At 54.5% G+C, this 21,478-nt stretch overlaps 2 protein-coding genes across 4 annotated transcripts in view; one reads left to right on the top strand and one right to left on the bottom strand.

Annotated features, from left to right (window-relative positions):
• Positions 1-8,998, top strand: part of LRTM2 (leucine-rich repeats and transmembrane domains 2) — a 9,553-nt gene extending 555 nt beyond the window's left edge. Inside the window, exons 1-5 of one of the 3 annotated variants that reach the window (XM_004692825.2) lie at positions 48-171; positions 344-460; positions 3,044-3,634; positions 6,542-7,017; positions 7,108-8,998. In XM_004692825.2, the coding sequence (XP_004692882.1) occupies positions 394-460; positions 3,044-3,634; positions 6,542-6,996 (1,113 nt within the window). In that variant the 5' untranslated portion in view covers positions 48-171; positions 344-393 and the 3' untranslated portion in view covers positions 6,997-7,017; positions 7,108-8,998. Of the gene's footprint in view, positions 1-47; positions 461-3,043; positions 3,635-6,541; positions 7,018-7,107 lie in introns of those variants that run through there. The other 2 variants (XM_012732606.1, XM_012732605.1) reach the window with 2 other exon arrangements.
• CACNA2D4 (calcium channel, voltage-dependent, alpha 2/delta subunit 4) overlaps positions 1-21,478 on the bottom strand; it is a 92,865-nt gene that overhangs the window by 35,178 nt on the left and 36,209 nt on the right. Inside the window, exons 24-27 of the mRNA XM_004692539.1 lie at positions 17,559-17,654; positions 15,530-15,657; positions 11,917-11,919; positions 11,809-11,886 (exon numbers count right to left, since the gene is read on the bottom strand). Coding sequence (XP_004692596.1) covers positions 11,809-11,886; positions 11,917-11,919; positions 15,530-15,657; positions 17,559-17,654 — 305 coding nt within the window. The remainder of the gene's footprint in view (positions 1-11,808; positions 11,887-11,916; positions 11,920-15,529; positions 15,658-17,558; positions 17,655-21,478) is intronic.

Here is a 21,478-nt window from a genome sequence, read left to right as displayed (position 1 = left end):
AAGGGGGCGGGGCCAGGAGAGGCCAGCGGGGATGGGGACGCTGGAGAGGTCACTTCAGGGGCTCCCTGCGCCCCACAGCACAGAGCTTGGGCCTGCTCCCCAAGCTTGAGGGCTGCCAAGAAAGCGCGATGGCCCCTCCATGCTGCCTCCAATCCCCCATGGGAGACTGAGGTTTCCTGGCCTGTCTGTCCCTCATCCTTCTTCTCACCCCTGCCCCAGGGAATCAGAGAACTGGAGAGGGAAAGATGCTGAGTGTAAAGAGACACCGGGTCCTCTCCCTGACCCCTGGGCTGGAACGGACCTCGAATGCTGGCTTTGCCTCAGCTCTCTCTCTCTCCCCCAGGACTGACAGGGAGCACAGAGGTGCAGGGCCCTGGGAGGCACGCAGTCAGCATGCTGGCCCCGGGAAGCAGCCCCGAGCAGAGGGCCAGGTTCGCCCTGCAGTGGAGACAGATCTCCTGTGAGTAAGGGGCTGGCGGTGGGGGGGGGGGTGCTGGTCTGCAGGTTGCACTCTGGGCTGCAGGGTGGTCTGGGGTGTATTCTGGATGCCCACAGCCTGGGTGGCACGAACCAGGGCTTACCCTAGTCCTCGGGAGTCATCCAGGGAGCCGGAGAAAGCCACTGCTGAGACGTCAGTGGTACATGCAGGCCGCGGCAGGTGTCTGCCTCCGCAGGCAGCCTCCGCTTGCATGCCCACCCCAGCACACCCCTCGACTCAGCCTGCTGCTCTGAGAAGGAGCTGCCTTCCCGTTCTACCCCCAGCACCATTGGGGGACCGTGGAGATATCCTCTTTCCCTTTTCTCAGCCTTGAAATGCAGGGAACTAGGGACTCCTGGATGCATTGCTGGAAGGGACCTTAGCAACCAGACCCAAGCCATCCCTTTGCTTGTGGGGAAACGGAGGCCTCCTTTGGACATGGCCAGGTGAAAGCAGTCCCCAGGGTTCTCTTTATTTGAGATAAAGGGATGAAGTCAAAGAGGAAGGGTTTGCCTAAGGCTATGAGTAAGGCAAGAAAGAGTCTGGGGGACACAGACCTGCCTGGCTCTCCCCTGTGTGTCAGCTCAACTCGCTGCTGCCCCACATCAGCAGCCTGAATTATTCACCACAAGAGAGGGGCTGATCCCAGAGCCACTCAGATCCTCTTTCAACCTCATTCTAGAATCACTCAGCACCTTGCAATACAGGACTCTGTTTTCTTGTCACTAGAGCTTTTTATGCCACCCTTGATTTCTCGGGGGGGAGGAGTGGGGTAGGGGAGGGGGTAGAGAGGGGCAGGGAGGCAGAGGGCTCCCCTCTTGCAAATGCTTTCTTCTCAGTTTCTAGTTATGTCGAGCTGTTTGAAAGGGAAACTGGGTGGGTTGAATTTTTTTTTTGAAGATTCATTTATATATGCATACAGGACTGGGGTACAGAGGTCCAGGGGCAGTGAGGAGTCACGGGAGACAGTATGGGGAGCAGAACAGGCAGATCCACAAAGTGCACTGCTGAGGGGAGCAGCGGGCGGGTCAGGAGAGGTCTGCTTGCCATGTGGTCACCTCCGGGGCGGGGATCCAGCGTGCAGTGCTGCGACCTAATCTGTTGCGCAGCCAGGGAGGGCCCTGAATTTTTTTTTCATAGGGAAAGTGAAATCTGAAGAATGTTGATTTCAAATGGCACAAGTGGGGGAGGGGCAAGGGGGCTGTGGGCCAGGACCCCCTGGTGGTACGTGGCTCAGAGGAGTGAGAGGGGACGGAGGCAGCGAGGGGCCCCTCGTGGCTGGGGTCTCATTGGGCTCCGGCCATGCTTGTGCTCATTTCCCCTCCAGAACAAAAGGTTCAGGTGTCTCAGTGTCACTGATCTTCCATTATGGGGGGGTGGGGGGGAGGGTGGTGTCCCATCCTGCTCCTTCAAGTTCTGCCCTTGGGGACATCAGATACCCAGATCCCCGCCAGACAGGGCCTCGGGCACCAGCCTGGTGTGGGCGTTTCAGTGGGGGCTGTCCTCTAGGCTGATGGGCTGACTTGCTGGGGTGAACGGGTCTGTGCTCATTTCTTTCTCCTTTCCCAGTGAGCAGGCTTTTGAGTCTGTTAAGGAGAGTTTAGAGGCCACTCTCAGGGTTGCGGCTGGATAGCGGGATGAACGGCTCTGCTACAATTGTCCTCTGGGGGCTGCTTCTCCCAGCCCTTCTGAAGACTGGGCCCTGTGCTTGCGGCTCAGAGGGTTTCAGGGCAGAACACGGGGCCAGGAAAGAAATGTTCAGGAGAAGCAGCCTGGTGTGGATGGCTTTAGAATGAGAATAAATGCGGAACATGTCCTGGCCCCAAGCCTTGCCGTGGCTCACGCCCAGCTTTTTCTCAAGGTGGAAAGGGAATAGCTGGATATCCTGTCCTCGTGAGCCCACAGTGGCCTGCAGGGTGGGGTCCTCTGTGGGCCGGGGCTCCCAGTCCTCACTAGGTTACTGGTCCCACCTTGGATGTGGGGCTCGGGCCTCATGCAGATCTGACAGCACTGAGGAGGTTAGAAGGAAGTGATAGGAATGCAAGGCTGGAAGTCCATGCGTTCTTTTCCCTTTGTGCCCGGCATGGCTCAGCCTGGTGCAGAGGAAGGCTCAGAGGCAGCAGACAGCCGCGTGATCATTTTCTTTTGGCAGTGACTGACTATGGGAAAGGAGCTGGGCGCAAGTTCTCTGATGTCCTTGTAGCTTTTGTCAACTTCATGATGTCAGAGGGGCCCAAGGAGATCCACTGGGGGAGGGAGTCCTGTGTGCTGGGACATCTGTGTAGGCCATGGTCAGTGCTTGTCAGTGCAATCTGCCCCTCTCCACTGAAGTGATCTCCGCCCGGTGGGTCCTGCTGGTGATGTTCATTAACACAGAAGTGTTTCATATATGTTAATTACCTTTTTATGTGGTCAATAAATGTTTGTGCATTGGTTGTGGCTATGCCAATGGAGGGGAAGCCAGCCAAGAGGCTGTTAGGGCATGAACTAGAAAGAAGGGGCTGGAAGCAGCAGGTGGTAACCTGGCATTCTCTTCCTGCCTGTCTGCCTCCCCTCACTCTCCAGGGATAACCTGCTGGGTCACCCTGTATGCTGCGGAGGCCCTCCCTGCCTGTCCTTTCTCCTGTAAATGTGACAGCCGCAGCCTGGAGGTGGACTGCAGTGGCTTAGGCCTCACCAGTGTGCCGCCAGACTTGCCTGCTGCCACCCGAGCGCTCTTGCTCTTAAACAATAAGCTGACTGCCCTGCCAAGCTGGGCTTTCGCCAATCTGTCCAGCCTGCAGCGGTTGGACCTATCCAACAACTTCCTGGACCAGCTGCCCAGCTCCATTTTTGGGGATCTGACGAACCTGACGGAGCTACAGCTGCGCAATAACAGTATCAGGACCCTGGACAGGGACTTACTGCAGCACTCACCGCTGCTGCGCCACTTGGACCTGTCCATCAACGGCCTGGCCCAGCTGCCCGCTGGCCTTTTCGATGGACTTCCAGCCTTGCGTTCCCTATCACTTCGTTCTAACCGCCTGCAGAACCTGGACCGGCTGACATTTGAACCCCTAGCAAGCCTGCAGCTGCTGCAGGTTGGGGACAATCCCTGGGAGTGTGACTGCAACCTGCGTGAGTTCAAGCACTGGATGGAGTGGTTCTCCTACCGAGGTGAGCACCCCAGCCCGCCAGGGCCTGAGGAAGTGGGAGGGTCACTCTGCTCCAACAGTGTCCTGGAGGCTGGGTGCTGACTCAGGGCTGAGGTCAGGGGGGAGACGGGGCGCCCTTCCCCTCCAGCAGTCCTGCCTCCAAAGGATCAGTGGTGGGGTGCTACTCTTCCTCCTCCCTGACTGCTCCCCTAAAACCTCTATGTCTTCATGCCTGCTCCCCACCTCTTTTCCCTTCCTCTTTCAGACTGACTCATGTAACTGGATCTCACTTCGGTAGGGTTCATGGGGAAACTCAAAGACGGTTCATGGGGAAACTCAAAGACAGCACAATTTTCTGTGCACCCCACCTTGCATGCTCTTGGGCAACCTTCAGCACTAGAAGTGGGAAGAAAAACCACCCTCCTGATTAATACTGCAATTCTCCTCACACACAAAGGACTTGGAATATGGTTTAAATCCACGGGTAGAACCAATTACTCATTTTGATGATGATCCCAACGTCCTTTCCCAAGAGACTTTGTTATTAAAACTTTTAACAAGGGCCCCTGGTGGTGTGATCGGTTAAAACGCAGCACTGTGAAGCTGTTCGCAGCTACTTTAGCACAAGTTCGATCCCCAGCCAGGGGGCAGACCCACGTGGCGCAGCAGACCTCTCCTGACCCGCCCGCTGCTCCCCTCAGCACTGCATTTCAGTCCATCTGCCTGTTCTGCTCCCCACTCTGTCTCTGGTGAATCCTCTCACCACTCCTGCACCTCTGGCCTGTACCCCGGTTCTGTATGCATAAATAAATAAATCTTAAAAAAACTTTCAGAAAGAAGCCAAACAGTTTTAGTTTTACCGTCTCCCCCAACTCCATCCTGTTTCTTTCCCCCCCTCCACCCCTCTTTCCATCCTATTTCTTAACCAGGCAAATTCTGTCACAGCCCATGAGGTAGAAAAGGAGGCAAAGCAGCAGGATAGAGTGGTTGGAAATGCCAGATGTGGGTCTGACTCGTGGCTCTGCCCCTTATAGCTGTGTGGGCGTGAGAAAGTTGACTGACTTCTTTGTGCGAGGCCCTCCTTCTCTCTGCAAACAAGAATATTGATCTCATAGGACCATTATGAGGATTAACTAGTAATGCATGGACAGTGTCTTGAAAAGCGCTCAGCATCCAGGACACCCTCAATAAAACTGACTTGTTCGCTTGCCAGGAGCAGTCACATGCTAAGTGGGCTTACTGAGATAGTTTGGTGCCCGGCTTGAAATGGATGCTCAATGAATGTCTTCTGAATGAGTGAATCATCCAAGCTCTGTGGAAATAATGCTAATGCTTTTATTAATCTACCTCCTTTCATTTTGTATCTAGTCCCCATCTCAGTTATCTGCATGATATTCTCATGTGTTAGTGAAGATTTTATAAACTATAAAGTGCCATAAAACATGAGTCACTGATAATTTCTCCTATTCTCGTGAGTAGGGAAATAATAATTAATACTTGTAGAGTTCCAGTTTACAACTATTGTTTCAAGTACCTTATCTATTTTAATCCTCATTGCAGCTAATGGAGATAGCCCTTATTTGATACCTAAGAAAGCTAAGACTCCTAAGTAATTAAATAAGTCAAACAATTTGCACAAGGTAACATAGGCAGGACTCAACCTCAGATTTCTGGAGCAGGAAGACTTTGCCGGCATCTGCACACCCAGGTCTGGTGGGCACAGAGTTGTCCCTGGACATGTCACTGGGTGTAAGATTTGCTGTGGGTCACGGGTGCCCAGAACTCGGGGGGCCTACGAGCCGATTGCCTACAGATCCAGATTGGTGTTAGAAAACGTCCTTGTTCTTTCACACAGTCACCAGGAGTGAAAGGACCTTTGCGAGGCATGTAGGGTTTTGGAGCTTTTCAAGAATAGAGTTGTTTTCAGCCTTGCATTCCTTAAAAAAAATTTCCAAGATGTTTCATCAGCATCCTGGGAAGAGACTGAGGGCTATTGTTTGAGCAGATTTGAGGCAGCTGGCATGGGAGAGGGAATTGGCAGAAAGTGGCTGGAGCCCAAGTTCACGGCCCGGGGGGCTTGGGCTGCATTTAGGTTTCACTGAAGGCTGCACTTTCGCTTCCCAGCGGACGACCAGGCAGCTCCATTTCCTTAGCTATCTCCACCCCCTCCCACGCTGAGCTCATATCTACATCTCTTCACAGTCAAATCTGGCTTCACCACCGCTGCCCACACCCCTCATTTGCTCTGGCCCCCTTCTCGATGCCTCATGGGGCTTCAGGATTCCCTCCCAAGATGCCTCTGCATGCTGTGGTTGGGGCGCTGATGGGGTCACTGGGGTTCTTCCTAAAGAGGAACAGGGACACATTCCTGCCGACTTATTCTCCCTGACCCCTGAAGGTGCTCTTACGGCACCAGAGGTCCTGCAGGGAGGAGTGATTTCTGTCTTTCTGCGAGAGGGGAGAGCCCTGAGGTGAGAACAGTGCCCTGTTTATAGACAGGCCTGTTACAGACAGGCTTTGAGGAAGAGAGCAGGACTGGAGTCCGGCCAGTCCTCAGGGCTCTCTGCACGCCCCTTCCCGAGTGGGCGCACCTGCTGTCACTGCTCCCCCCAGAGCAGAGGGACTCTGGAGAAGGCAGGCTTAGCTGGGGTGGTCATGTGCTCCTCTACGCAATGGGAATAGTGACCATATTCCCTTTACGGGGTTCTGGTAGATGAGATGGCCTTGTCTGTGGATCTCTTCTCCCTGGGCGCTTGGGTCCATAAATTCTACTTTCCCTCTTTCTATCTCTTCCTACAGCTGGGATTCCAGGACTGCATTGCTGTTAGAAGCTAGTCGTTCTGGCCCTTGCTGTTGGCATCCTGGGGATGGGGAGGGAGTTCAGGTTTTGGATGCCTGCTCAGTCCCTCCTTTTTCTCCCCCGATGTAGGGGGCCGCCTGGACCAGCTTGCCTGCACCCTACCCAAGGAGCTGAGGGGGAAGGACATGCGTGTGGTCCCCATGGAGATGTTCAACTACTGCTCCCAGCTGGAGGAGGAGGATAGCTCAGCTGGGCTGGATATTCCCGGGCCACCCTGCACCAAGGCCAGCCCGGAACCTGCTAAGCCTAAGCCGGGGGCCGAGCCCGAGCCGGAGCCCAGCACAGCCTGCCCGCAGAAGCAGCGCTACCGGCCGGTGAGCGTGCGGCGGGCCATCGGCACAGTCATCATCGCGGGGGTGGTCTGCGGCATCGTCTGCATCATGATGGTGGTAGCCGCTGCCTACGGCTGCATTTATGCCTCGCTCATGGCCAAGTACCACCGGGAGCTCAAGAAGCGCCAGCCCCTGATGGGGGACCCTGAGGGGGAGCACGAAGAGCAGAAGCAGATCTCCTCGGTAGCATGAAAGCCCAGCTCTGGGGCCCAGGTAGGAAGGGCAGGGTGAGCAGGGAAGGGGTGGTTTCAACAAGGCTGGCCCCGCCCCAACCACAGCCCCCCAATTCCACTTCCTCTGCAGCCCTCCTGCAAGCAAGCCACAGAGCAGCCTCCTCCATGAACTCCCACGTCTCCTCGAAAGCCTCCACTATGCTGCTGCTGCCCCTTTCTGGGTCATGACATTTTTGCAACATTTGGGGGGTCCCCCAGCCCTCTGGTCATAGGGAAGAAAGGATGTGTGTGCAAGTGGAGGTTCCTGGACGGGCAGTTCCCTTGGTCCCTGCCTGATGTTGCACATCTGGGTGACCCTCCCTTCCTCTTGCTCATCCCCTCCTCATCTGCCTTTACGGCGTGGGAGGAGGAAGGGACGTGGGGTTCGGGGTGGGGGTTGTTGCTGGGACTCTTCTGAGCCAGGAAGAAATCCTTAAATTCCTTTCGGGTGGAAGCTGGGTTCAGCTTTCAACCGCTGGTACTAACATGCAATCACACCACGCCGTCATCTGGAGTTAGCACCTATACAACGTGTGATGATCGCGCTCCGTGGCTGAGGCCAGCCTGCCCCTGTATCTACTCTAGGCCACCTGCCACCCTGCTCCTGGGCTCACTAACTCGCTCTCACAAGCTCAGAGCATCACCAGCACCATCCACTGATTGGAAAGTCACACGTGCTCGCACCCACACGCACACAGCACCACACAGAGACAGGTCATGGCAACTTGGGAACAGACACGTCTCCCCTTGAATCTCCAGCCCTCAGACCACAGAACCTTTTACTTGCTTACTGGAATCTTCTCAAGTCAACAGGGGGGAGAAGCCCAAACTAATACCACAAGGATTCCTTTGAGATCCTCTAAAGTGGGCCAAAGTGGTGCTGCAGGATGAGACTGCCGTCACCATGGTAACCCTCTCACACCTAACCTGCTGGGTTTGCCGGGGACACGGCCCCGGCCCGGCGGCCTTGAGGCTGCGGCATGTGTGAATGGCGGTCTCCTGAGAGCCCAGCCACATGCCCCTGGGCTGCCTAAATATGCCATCACTGCCAGGCCCGTGGGGACACACACCCATTCTCTCCTGCAGCCTGCAGCCCGGGAACTGTGTTCTGTGTGCGCACCCCTCCATCTTCAGCACCTCCAGGCCTGGGGTCGGGGGGGGGAAGGTGCTGGGTCAGCACCTTCCTTTGGGGAAAGCAAGTCGCAGTGCAGAGTCTGGGGGCCTCCTCGGAGCTCCCTCCTGCCAACATAACCCGCCAACCCCGAGCAGGGAGGACGGGCCACATTCTGCTCAGAAGCTCTGGTGACTGGTTTCCTCTTCCAGGGTGTGTCTGCTCAGTCTGAACTTTCAATTGCACCTGGCCTGGGTCCGAACCCAAGCATGGGCCAGAAGTTCTCTGTCTGTGACGTACACCCAAGGGACAGGGGTGCCTGATGCCAGGGCTCACCGGCGGGGCGGCAGGTGAGAAGAGGCTGTAGGGGCTTTAGGAATCACTAGCTTCATTTCTAGGTCTGCCTCTCCTTGTGAGTCTGATGTCTGTGAACACTAGGCCTCCCTCTGCTGGAAGTCGGCCTCCCCACGGCTCACAGAGGGCCAGGAGGCCATGGGCTGGTTTCTGGCTCGAAGATGACCCAGAACATGAGAACAGGGTTTGCAGAGGAACAGGGCAGGTCCCGCCCCTCACCTTGCACCCCTCAACCCTTCCACCTCACAGAGGAGGTGAACAGTGAGGAGGTGCTCCCGCAGGGAGGATGGAGGGCCCCCTCACCGCACAGGCTGCGGACACACCCCAGCGCTGTCTTCCTCCCCAAGGCTGGGGCACAGACTTCTGACTTGAGGGCTGATACCAGGCCTGGGGATTTTCTAAGGGAATGGGGTAGGGGAGGGCCTTGTCCATGGTGACACCTTCAGCAGCCTGAGACAGGAGATTTTTAAAGGCAAAATTATATTTCTGGTTTGTTGTTTCAGAAGACCAATAAAGACTGTATTTTCCTATGTATTTCCTGGTTTCCTTGGGCAGGGAGGGAATGTGGGCACTACAGTCCCTTCCTGCCACCTCATCTCCCTGGGCAGCTGCCAAAGTGCTGTGGGATGCCCCCCTGAGCCCAGAGCTCCGGAAGACAGAAGAGAGGTGAACAGAGGACTTGCCCAGTGGGGTGGGGGAGGGCGGAGGCCTGCGGGTCTGTGGCGGCAGCCAACTCCCCACGCACTGGCCTGTGGGGTGGATGTTTCTTGGGGCGGCACACGGCGGGGTAAAGCAGGTGATCTGGAGAGCGGCACTGCTTGGGCCTGGCAGGAGCTCATGGGCCTGGCAGTCGAGGGTTGGTGCTCTGGCTGGGCAGGGCCCGGGGGTGCCCCTGTAGCTCAAGACAGCGTGAGGATCTACAGGCTAGGCTTTACCAGCTTCGCTGAGTTCTGCAGGATTTGGGGACACAGAGGAATCCGAATAACTTGTTGCCGCCCTGTAGTTTCAAGATGACTTTAGGGACTGGCACCCTGGACTTACAAATATGATCCCTACCTAGGGCCCTGCAGGTGGGCATCAGAATTACACAGGGCTTCCCGGTGGGGGCTGAGGGCAGGAGAGGAGATGAGCAGCACAGCGAGAGAGGCCTGTGGGGGAGACTGTCCACCCACGCCTGCTAACCCACCTCCAGGGCTGTGCTAGCTGCTTGCTGACTGTTAAGTCTTCAGAGAACAAGGTGGAATTTTCTGCTTCCCTGGAGTCTTCTGTTGGCTAATAACCCAATAAGCCAGGAGCAAGCCCCAGGAGAAAGGAGCCATCAAGCTCCCCTTCCTGGAGCTGAGTGAACTCCGGGCAGAACTGGGTGGTCCAGCTTTCCTGGGCAGGGGGGCTGCAGCCCTGTGGCCCAAACAGTGACAGGGGACTTGAGATACCACTTGCCCAAGCCCATCTGCAGAGGTGGGCACGGGGTCTCATGAGCTGGCGCAATTCTGGGTGACACAGGGAAACACCCTTCACTTGATGCACATGGTCTGAGGGCAGGGAGCGGAGCCTCGAAAAGTTGGCTGTCGAGAAACTTTACATCAACAGTTTGCAAATCATCTGCCCAGAGATAGCCACGCACCCTCCTCATCCATTCACTCCTGCCGTCCCACCCACACGTCCCGCCGGGCATGTAGCTGGCTCCTGCAACCGACTGGGGGGCCTTCCTCTTCCGCCTCTCTTGCTCAGTGCACCAGCATCACACACGCTGCCCACCAGCCGTCATGCACATGGCGCCGCAAGTTTCCAAGGGGTGAGATTCCAGGACAGCAAACAAGCCTCCTTGGGCCGTGGCCTCACCTGCCCCAGGACCAGAGAGGCTGAGCCATCAGCCAGGAAGAAATAATCGCAAGAGGAGACTCTCCCCCCAAATCGAGGCCTAAGGTCTGCAGCACCTTTCCCTGTCACATCGCCGCACCCCAGAGCATCAGAGCGATTGTCTTCAGTGAGTTAAACCAGAGGCACCAGGACACGGTTTCTATGGCAACCCCTCACGGCTCTAATTCCGCTCTGAGTTAAAAATGATATCAAATAATTGGAGAGCACAGGCGAGCACAGCCAGCAGCCTGACCCCGGGTCTCTCCTCTTTCGCGGTCGTTCAGATGTACAGGCTCTGGGAAGGCCTGTGGCACAGAGGGGGCTGAACAGGCGCATAGAACATTCTCCAGGGAGACAAGTTTGGGGCGAGATCTTGGCCTAGAAACGGGCCTCAGATGAGCACACTGTGGACTAAGGATGCCAGAAAGTGCCAGTGTCAGGGGCCCTGCCCGCGCTGTGGAGGTGCTTCCCGACACCTGAGGGGCCCAGGCTTCCGAACCGGGGCGCTGAGGCATGTGGGACCCAGCCTCTTTCTGCCACACCAATAACCCCAGGGTGGACAGCAGCCCTGTGCCCTCCCTGAGGCAGAAGACGGAGTCAGAGCATTTCTGCTTGCGCCACTTGTCCCAGCCCCTCTGAGCTCAATTCCACCTGGGGAGAGATGACCACAGGCCCTGCCTACCCACCCCAGCTCCGCCTCCGCCTGGAGGGCAGGGAGGCCAGACTGACCTGGGGTCCTTGATGGCTCAGGCTTGAGTGCCCACTGGATCAAACAGCTTTTGAGACCCTACTGGGCCTGAGGCGGGAAGCTGCAATGGGGGGGTGGTAGAGCCCCCCACAGGGTGGGCACACAGGGCCCGGAGAGAGGCTCCGAGAACTCCTCAGTCTGGCCTGGCTCTCATCACATGTGCCGCAAATTCAACACAAGGGGGTGAAATCGGGTCTTAATGAGGAGCCCTCCGTTCCAATTCTAGTTTCAGTAATGAGCTGCAAGACTGGGCAAATCACTCAGGGCTCAGTGAGAATGTGATGGGGGAGGTGGGGGGCTGGGGGCAGCATCACTAGCACATACTGAACAGATGTTTTCAGCTCTTGCTTTTGGGCTTGAGCCACGAGCCCAGTTCTCTCTTCAGCGGGACCCCAGCACCCAAGCCAACTGAAGAGGGATGCAACACACGGGTGGAAAGGTGGTCTGGGCTGTGTGACCTTGAGCACATGTCTTAACCTCTCTGGGCTTCCTTTACCCAGGTCAAGGATTCTTTTAGCTCTTAGGTCTTCTAACCAAGCTGCTGTCTAACCAAGCTGCCGTCTAACCAAATGAGCTCTTCTCCTTCCCCGCCGCGCCTGGGTAAACAGCTGGACGTGGGCCCTGTAGTCCGACTCAGGGCCTCCTGCTTTGGCCGTGTGACTTGTTTCTGACACTGGCTGACAGTGTGCTGGCTTCAGCACACCAGCTGCGGCCCCTACCTGCGGCGACGGCTGTCTTCTCATCCACTGTCACGGCCACCGCTGTGCTTGCTGTCACGACCGTGGGCTCCCCCAGACCTTCCGGAGAAACAAAAATTGCCTAGTCACTTTCTCGGCACCAGTGTTCGGGGGAGGCTGAGAAGACAAGTACAAAGAGCAGGCTAGGTGGGCCCTGAATAGGCTGGTGGACACCATCTTGGGGTGACTCTGTTAGCATCAACCACGGGGCTCTGCAGGGCCCCTCCTAAGCGTCAGGCGCTGCCCATGGCTCTGGGAGATTCAAACCTGCCAGACAAACCTGGCCTCTGGCCACCTGGGCATTGTGGCGCTCCAGTCACTAGGACACTGTGACTTTCCTCTGTCCCGGGGAGCAGACATGCTGCTCCCTGCTGCCTCCCTTGAGCCCAGGGACCCCGCTGCCCTGTCCTCTGTCACGTACCCCACCAAGGACTTGCGTGGCATCCTATTACCCCTTCAAGAGGAGGGACAGGCTGTGCTCCAGGACTCAGCGGTGGCTGATCCTGGATTGTCCTTCATTAGTCACGAGGCGGGTGACCCTGATGGTCCCTTCAGGGAGCCAGATGCCAGGGCTGTGTTGGCTTGCAGGCGGCTGGCATCTGGCACCGTGGCACTCCATAAATCCTGGCCACTGGCGACAGCCCACCTACCGCCCACCCCCACCCCTGCCGGGCCCATGTCCTGTGCTTGCTGCGCTTGGCAGCAGGCCGCCAGGGCTGTGCAGGCCCCACGGGGCCCCAGTGAGTTCGCTTTTCCACCTTTCACAGAAGCAGGCCCCCAGGTGCATAATTCAGTGGCAGTTTTCACTTCTATGTTTAGACAGAGCTTTGTGACTCTGAGGTGGTGTAGGCTGGTCTCTGACCTCGGCGCCTACACTTTCATCAGTTCATGGCCCTGCGTTGGCTTTTTACAATGCTTTTGCCCACGGCCAAATTTGACTGGCAAAAATTCCAAGGGATGGAATTTTATCATGTGCCACTGTGTTAGAATGTCTTTGGATCAAATATGGCTTGCAACAAACAGGTCAAGAGAAACCTGAGTGGAAACAATGATATTGCATGCCAGTTGTAAGGGAATTTACATGGACTGCTGGTCTCTCTAGCTGTTGTTTTGCTAAGATTGTACATCACACCTTGCTGTAGCCAAATACCTCACAGAGATCTAAACTCAACGCTGGTCCTAGGAACTGACAGTATATAAAATGTCGTCTTGATTCTAGGACTTTGCCATGACTGAGCTACAGGCACTGTGACAGACACAGAGGTTGGCTTCCTTATCTCGCTTCTAGAAGTTTCTAGAAGATATGGAAGGGGAAGACCCCCTGCAGTTTTCTCAGGCCTGCAGTTTGCTTTCTGGGACAAGCCTGCCATCGTGTTTGTGTTCCTGCCACAAAAGCTTGTAGGAACCACCCAAGTGAGGGTGTTGAGACCCTAAAGATGCAGTCTTGGGAGACATCAGGAATTTCAACACCTGGGTCACCTAGTAGGCACCGGGCCCAGCACCTGGAGTGAATGAGCAGGCTTCCTCTTCCAGGGCTGGAAGCGGGGCTCTGGGAGCTGGTGTAACAGGCCACAGCCGCCGGGCAACCCTGTTCTGTGCTGGCGCTGGCTGCAAAAGACAGCTCCTGTGGGCAGGACGCAGCCCACGAGCCCCAGGCAAAGGGCAGAAGTCAGCCAGAGGCAGTGGAGCCTCTGTTCACCCCAGCTGTCTGCTCCTCCACCTCCTCAGGGTTTCTCCATCACCCCCATTAAAATGAAACTGCTGTTTTCCTTCCTGGGGGGTGGTGAGAGTGTGCAGAGGTGTCCCCGTGTCTCTGAGCATCTGTAGGAGCCAGCCCAGCGAGCGAGGGTGTGAGCAGAAAGTGAGCTCCTGCCTCCCTGCTCAACACCCCCTTGGGGTTGCCAGCTCCCTCTCTTCTCCCTGCACTCAGCTCCCCACCCACCTGCCCACCTACCTCAATGGGTAGGCCACAAAAGCTCCCCAGCAGCCAGCAGGCACATCCTGGTGACAATAGGGACAGGAGGGGAGACACAGCTGTGGGCAGGGCCGGGGGGCAAACCCCACAGAGCTGCCCAGGGCCCCGGGAGGCCCCTCCTTGGTGGGCGATGCTCATGGGTGGTCCTGGGAGGAGGGGCTGCCTCAGCCCATCACCTTGACCTTGAGAACTCCCTCTGGGCTCCGGGGTGAGGGGGACAGTACTCTCCCTCCTCCCCCTTCCTGCTTTCCTCTCATAGAAGAATAAGAATCCAGACTTAGGTGACCCAGAGAGCCGAGGGACACACACAGCCTGTGCCTTCCTGGCTGTGTGATCTTGGGCAAGGAGCAGGACCTCTCTGGGCCTCTGAGCCTGCTGGTGTCAGAAGAGGGACAACACACTTCCTTCTGGGACTGTTTATATGTGACAAGCTCTGCGTGGAAGAGGGTTTGTAGAGCACTCAGGGATGCACCAGGCAGAGAGTACAGGCAGGGGAGAGTGGGCCTCCCACGAGGAGAAGAGGTGTAGGGGGTGAGGGAGCTTTGCTGCTTGCAGCCCCCTGGGGCTTCCATCCCCTCACCCAGCCCCATGCTGAACTTCCCCAGCTCCCAGCTGCCAGCTCGGGGCGCTTCTCTATCATGATGCCTGAGGACTGTGTGAGTGGAGGGGGTGGCTGGAAGGACGTTGGTGGATGAGGAAGCACAGCACCTTATCCTGTGCTTCCTCCCAGGCACCCACCCCATCAGGTGCCTCCACTGTCCTCTGACCTTGCCCTCTGCCTCACTCCCACCTGGTTGTGGACATTTCTGGGCTCTCCTTCCACTGGGCTGGAGTCAAGCTCTCGCACAGGTCAGCCAGTTGGGGCCACAGACACTCAGGTCCGGGGCGTCCCTCAGCTCTCTGGCCGTGGTCTCTCCAGGTTACCCAGGAGGGCGAGGCAGGGCACCTCCCAAGGTCACTTGCTGTCTAACACTATGCCATCTTCATCACGCTCTGTGAAAATCACTTCATTTTTCTTTCGGGGGCCATTTTTCAGAGTGGAAGCTGAGGGTGGGAGTCAGTCACTGAAGCTCTGAGACCCTTCCTGCTCCTCGGCCTAGAAGAGACGAGCTGGCTTGGCCTTGCCGAGGGGTGTCCCTACTGCCCTGCCCACATCCTCTCAGGGCCCAGCGGCCTGCAGTCGGGAAGGGTCTCGCAATCACCTGACTTCCCAAGCAGCAGGCTGGGGCTTGGGGTGCTGCTCCCGGGTGACCCCAGGGGAATGGGTGCCAGATGCTGCCTTGCTTGGGTAGAGTCAGTGGAGCAGGGAGTCTGTAGGCAAATTGCCCTGGGATAAAGTCTGTCTCTCTCAAGGGGCGGTCTAAAGAACTTTCAAAGACACTCAGATTTTTAGAAATAGATGATCACTGATGTATCAGGATCGATGATTGCAATATCCTCACATTCGGGATGTTAGCTGGAATCCAGTTCTTCAGATTTGTGGGTCAAATTGCTTCTTTATCCCAAACTACAGACAGCACTGTGACTGCTGGCTGGAGGGTCAGCATCATGGAGCAAGCCCAGCGGTGGCGGGCGAGGGAGTGGCTACTGTGTCTGGACCTCAGTGGCCACCGTGTGACTGGATCTCTGCCCCAGGCCCGTTCCTGTCTCCCAGCGGCCACCCTGGTCTGGACCTGGTTCCTGTCTCCCTCTGAGAAAGCACATGAGGAACACCCGGGTGGGGGTTACCTGGTTCCTCTGCAGAGTGGAGATTGTAGACAAAGGTGCCAGCTGGTTGTTCGGACGCCTGGCGGTACCACAGAGGGAAGTGGTCCAGGGTGAACGCGCTGGCGTCGTCCTCTGGGGTCAGGAACCGCCTGTGGGGAGCAAGCAAGGCCTGGTATCACCTCAAAGTGGGAACAGTCAGCTCTGATTTCTTTTTCCTGCAGGCGTGAGTCTCCTGCTTTGGGAAAGCTAAGCCCCTAAGCTGATCGCGCCCCAATTTCCCTGATAATTCTGCTGACTAACGTTGCTGGAGGAGGTACAGGACCGGCCTTAGGAGAGAGTAACTTCCATGGCGTGTGTGTGTAAATGCTTTTGACTTCAGGGTCTGTATCTTCCAGATGCAGCCTCATTTGTATTTATCTGGCTCATTCGTGCGGCTGAGCGAGAAAACTATCTAGTCAACTGACCATCGCACTAACGGAGGGGCAGAGAGTTCCCGGAGAAGGGTCCTTTAAAAATCACTGCCTGTGGCTTCAGAGCGCACTGCGACTTTTCTTATTTTGAGCGCGTTACCTTGCTAATTATGGTTTTGCATTCCCTGAGCACACAGCAGCCGACAGAAGGGACTGTCGGTCAGAAGCAGAGTGGGAGGTGGGGAGAAGCTGATGGGGATTAAAAAAGTGACTGTGGGTAACTCACAAGGTAGATAACTGGGGTTTGGTTTTGAGCGCTTGGCCTGGTGCCCAGGAGGGCTGCTCGTGTCTGGGGCCCCGGCCTGGGTCCTCTGGACGCAGGCAGAGCCGTGTGGCCATGTGTGGTCACGCTGTGGGACGTTCCCTCTCGTCAAGAGTTCCCTCTTCCCTTCTCAGGCCTTCTGGAGAAGCTGTGGGGGTGGAGTGGGGTGAGGGGGACACCAGGAACACTCTCGCCCCCTCTGCACAGCAGGTGTGGCTCACCCCGTTCAACCACAGCTGTGTTTGCCTTTCTGATGGGGGGTGGATTTCCTGAGGGGGATGAGAAAGCATGAGGAGGTGGCGAGCTCGGAGAGGAAAGTTCCCCACACTGTTCAGGGTCTTGAGGTCGATCCAATTTACGTCCTGGCTGGGTTCCATCTGAGTCATTTGCTCGCCTCTCATGGGCGATGGGAAGGGGTGGTTAGGAGGCAGTGGGCTCTCTGCGCTGCCCACCCAGGGAGTGAAGGGAGTCGAGCAACTTAATTTCCAGCTTGCTAGCAAGAGCAGGCCTGTCAGAGTCCTGCAAGAATTCAAAGATGATGCTTCTGGCTGAGTGTGCTCAGATAAGCGGCAGCGAGCAGGCGAGCACAGAGAGGTGGGTCTGGTCCCGCCAGCAGCCCTGGGCCGTTCCCCTCCAGCCGCCAGCTGGCCTGCCTAGCTGAGCCCCGAGTTTGCAGATCTGGGAAGGCGCTGCCTGTCCCCCACCTCCACCCACCTTCCCTTTGCAGAACCTGGGCCTCCGATCCCTACTCCACACCCCCCCCCAACACCCCCCCCCCGGCACCACCCCCCAGCGGCCTTTCTTGAGCAGGACTTCTCAAGGTCAGCTATTCTGGGGCCTATCCTGTGTGCAGGCTTTGTCAGCACCCCTGGTCCCCAAGCTTATGTCACAGCAGAACTCCCCCTTTGTTGTGACAATCCAAAAGGTCTCCAGACACTGTCATCGGTCCCTGGGGTGGGGGCAACACGGCCCCCCATAAGCAACTGCCAGCTTGGAGGATGGGGAAAGTGTTGACAGAGAAGGGGACACAGAGGACTTCGCCTGGGCACAGAGACTGCTACCCTGGAGGGGCAGCTTCCAGTTTTCCAGTTTCCCTCCGGGCAAGTGAGTCTGATCCCAGCTCTGGCTGCCAGGTCTGAGCTGCTCCTGCGCCTGCTCCTCAGGATGCCTCCAGGGGTGCAGGAGTGAAGGCCAGGGGCGAGGATTGGTGTCCCCACTCTCCCCATCCTTAGAGCCCACCCCTGCCCCCAGCCCCGTCCTAGTCTCTGTCCCCCCGACCCCTCCACATGCCACCGGACACCGGAGCGCTCACACTCACCTGTCGGAGACCTTCTCGGAGCCCACAAACAAGCTGCTCCTGAGCAGGCCGGCCCGGGTGCCCAGGAAGGCCACGTCGGCCAGCGGCGCAGACTCCCTGCGGGCAGCGGGCAGCTGTCAGCACGCGGCAGTGCGGGGCGATGGGGTGCCGTCGGGAAGACCCCTAGGGCTTGCTGAGCTCTGCGAGAGCGGGGCCCCCTCTTACTGAGGGGAGAGGCAGGCTGGCTTCTCAGCAGTTGCACACGCCTCAGGCTCACCATCAGCACCCCCAGCCGCCATCTCCATCCGCCGTGAGCGTCCCATCTGCTGACCAGGGATGGCCTGGCTGCCCGGGGCAGCACTCGGCCTTGTTAATGGGGCCCTGAGCTCTATCTGTTTTTCAGATCCAGCTCTGCGCTTACTCCCTTGGCTTCTAGGTAGCTGGTTTTGGACAGAGGAACTCAGAAAGGGATTTCCTCTCGCGCCTGAAGTAATTTTGAAGTGCCCGGCCAGCACGCTCAGCACTCAGGTTTTCCCGCCCTTCTCACAGATTTTCCTTATCACTGACCTGAGAGGAGGAGCAGATACTGCTACAGCCTCCCAGGCACGGAGGAGACTTGCCAGTCTCGCCTGAGATGACGGGAAAATCTAGTAGCTGGTGTGTAACTGCTGCTTCTCACATCTCAAAGACATGGGGGGAGGGGGGTGCCTTCGTGAAGGCAAAGACATGGGGGGGGGGGTTGTCACTACTTGCTTTTGAAAAAATTTTCAAAGTTCAGCTTTGTTGATGCCTAGGTGACAGGTAGAATGATAAGGTATTTAAAGTGTACATCGTGGTGATTTGATACACGTCCTGTAATATACACCTGTCAAAGGAGTCCCTCCATCAAGTAGGTAACACTCCCATCACCTGGCACATTTATCTTTTTTGGGGGCGAGAACATTTGTATTGTGCTCTCTCAGCTAATTTCAATCACACGGTGTTATCAACGACAGGTTCCGTCTTTTACACCAGATCCCCAAACCTCATCTCTAACTGTAGTTTCTGTCCCTTCCCCCGTCTCTCCTGTGTCCCCACTCCTTGCAGCCTGCTAGCGGCTCCTACTTTGTTTCTAACTGTTTGACTTTTCTCTTTTTAAGATTTATTTATTCATGCATGCAGAACTGGGGTACAGGCCAGAGGTGCAGGGCAGTGAGAGACTTCACCAGAAACAGAGCAGGGAGCAGAACAGGCAGACTGACGAAGTCCACTGCTGAGGGGAGCAGTGAGCGGGTCAGGAGAGGTCTGCTGCGCCATGTGGTCACCTCTGGGGCCGGGGGTTTGGGGATCGAACTCGCGCTGCAGTGGCTGCAGTAACTTTACAGTGCTGTGATTTAACCCGTTGCGCCACCAGGGAGGGCCCTGTTTGACTTTTCTCTTGTGTTTAATTTAGATTCCACATAAAAGAGATATATGCAGTATTTGTCTTGTTCCACCTGGTTTATTTCACTTAACAGAATGCCTTTGGGCCTGTCTGTGCTGTTGAGAATGGCAGGATTTCCTTCTCTCTCATGGCTAAATAATATCTTAATATGTATTATGTCTTCTTTGTCCATTCATCTGTTGATAGACAAGGAGGCTGTTTCCACATGCCGGTGGCCATGAATAATGCTGACTGGAATGCAGGTTGCCCTTCAGCACTCTAATTCCAGGTCCTTTGGCTCTTGAGCAGATGTGAGGCTGCTGGGTCCTATTCTATCTTCAACTTCTGGACCATCCCCCATAGCGTTTTCCATAGCGGGCGCTCCAACTGACGTTCCATCGATAATACACAGGGCTCCCTTTTCTCCACATCCTCAGCAACATTTGTTAACTGTTATTTTTGGTTTACAATGATATAAAGCATTAATGTAGTACCAGAGTGTATGGTAAAGATACAAAACAAGGCCATTCAGCAGTCTGTCTGTCCCCATTCCTAGTTCCTGCACTTCTTCTATAGGTATTTTTGGGTTTGTTTACTTATTATTCTATTAAAATATGTTAAGTGTGTGTGTGTGTGTGTGTGTGTATAGCTATACACATATCATATGTGTGTTTATATATGTGAAAGTAATTATGAAAATAGATTTACATTAGCTCTTTTTAGGTTATATACATTTTCTCCATGGCTGAGACCATTCCATAGCAGTATGTGGAGAGATTCTTTTTTCACCAGCTATTTTGTATTCTATCAGTGTTTATTTAATTAGGCTTCTCCTACTGAACATGTAAGTTATCTCCACACTTACTGTTTATAGTTCATGCGTAATGTCTTTCCAATTTTTGTTGGTATATCTTTGGGATAGATTCCTAAATGTAGGATTGCTGGGTCAAAGTGTAAATGCACATGTAATTTTGTTAGAGTGCATGAAATTCTCCTCTATAGGCTTTGAAACATTTTGCATTCCCACCCACAATACTCAGAAGTGACTGACTTCCCCACAGCCATGCATGCTGACAAATTGAGTGGTTAGCAATCTGAAAAGAAACAAATACAATCTTGATAGAATTTTAATTTGCATTGTTTGCATTGTGAGTTAGAGTGAGCATTTTTAAAATATACTTAAGGGCTGTTGGAAAGTATGGATTCTCTGCGAACTGCTCCTGTCTCTAGATTATTTTTCCTTTAAAGTGACTGGCCTTTATTTCTGAAGTCTTTTTAAATCACAAATACATTATATAGAGATAGCAACCTTTTGTTTCAGAAATAGCAAACATTTTTCTAGTTTGTCATTTCTCTTTTTACCTTGCTCATGTTTTTATTTTTGCCAAATTAACATTTCTATGCTGTTAAATTTTTCACTCCCTCCCTTATTGCTTCTGAGTTTTGAGTCATCATTGGGAAATATTTCCCATCTAATACTTCAGAGCCTGGGCTCATGCTTTCTTTTAATCCTTTGTGGTTTCACTTTTGCATTGAAATCTCTGAGTCACTTGGAAGTTATTCAGGTGTATGGTGTGAGGAAAGAATACAATTTTATTGTCCTCCGTATGGTTCTCAAGCTGATTATTAGAAAGTCTGTTTTTCCCTCCGTCATATACTGAGTACCTTTGTCATATACTGAGTTTCCTCATGTCTTTGGGGTTTGCTTGTCTGCGCCCTTGACCTGCTGTTTATTCGTGTGTCAAGATCACATTTTATAAACTGGAGATCTTGTGATATGTCTTCATAGCTAACACGTCTTTGGTGCTTTTTTCCCCCAGAGATTTCCTGGCTCCTCACCCCAAATAAACTTTCTCATCAATTTATTCAAATCCATAAAAATAACTATGGCATTGTTTGGTTGCCTCAAATTTTTACAATAAATGAAGAGGGATTAAATGTTCTTGAGTCTTCCTATCCCAAAATATTGACTCTGTCCATTTAAGTCTACTTTAAAATCTTTTAGGAGTACTTTATAATTTTCCTTAAATTTTTAGGCATTTCTCACAGCTTCTGCCTAGGTATTTGATTATATTTTATGTTTTGCTCTCTCTTAATAGGTCATCTTACATTTAACTTGTATTAGGTTTTTGTATGGATAGAGGTATTGATTTTTGAATGTTGGTATTTTAACCTGCTACTTCATTAAACTTCAAAAAAAATGTTTATAGTAGTTCCTATTAATTCTTCTGGGGCTTCCAGGCATCTTACCTGTAGCTGTATCTGTAAACGGACGTAATTTACTCCTTCCTTTCCACTTCCTGTTGCCTCTAGGTGTGTGTACTGGTAAATTCCACCTTGTTCAATAGTCCTCCGCAGAATGGAACGTTCTGCTTTGTCCCTGTCTTTAGTGAGAAAGCCTGAAGCCCCACGAAGAAGCTGATGTCCAGGCTTCACTCGATTGTAGTTTTTGGAGTGGTTTTAAAAACATACAGGTACTGGCCCTCCCTGGTGGCGCAGCGGGTTAAAGCACAGCACTGAGAAGCTAAAGCCACTTTCG

The sequence above is a fragment of the Condylura cristata genome, unplaced genomic scaffold, assembly GCF_000260355.1.
Source record: "Condylura cristata isolate star-nosed mole 26May11 unplaced genomic scaffold, ConCri1.0 scaffold00034, whole genome shotgun sequence".
NCBI lineage: Eukaryota > Metazoa > Chordata > Mammalia > Eulipotyphla > Talpidae > Condylura > Condylura cristata.
The sequence above is the reverse complement of the archived record's forward strand: the minus strand, read 5'-3'. Positions and strand labels throughout refer to the sequence as shown.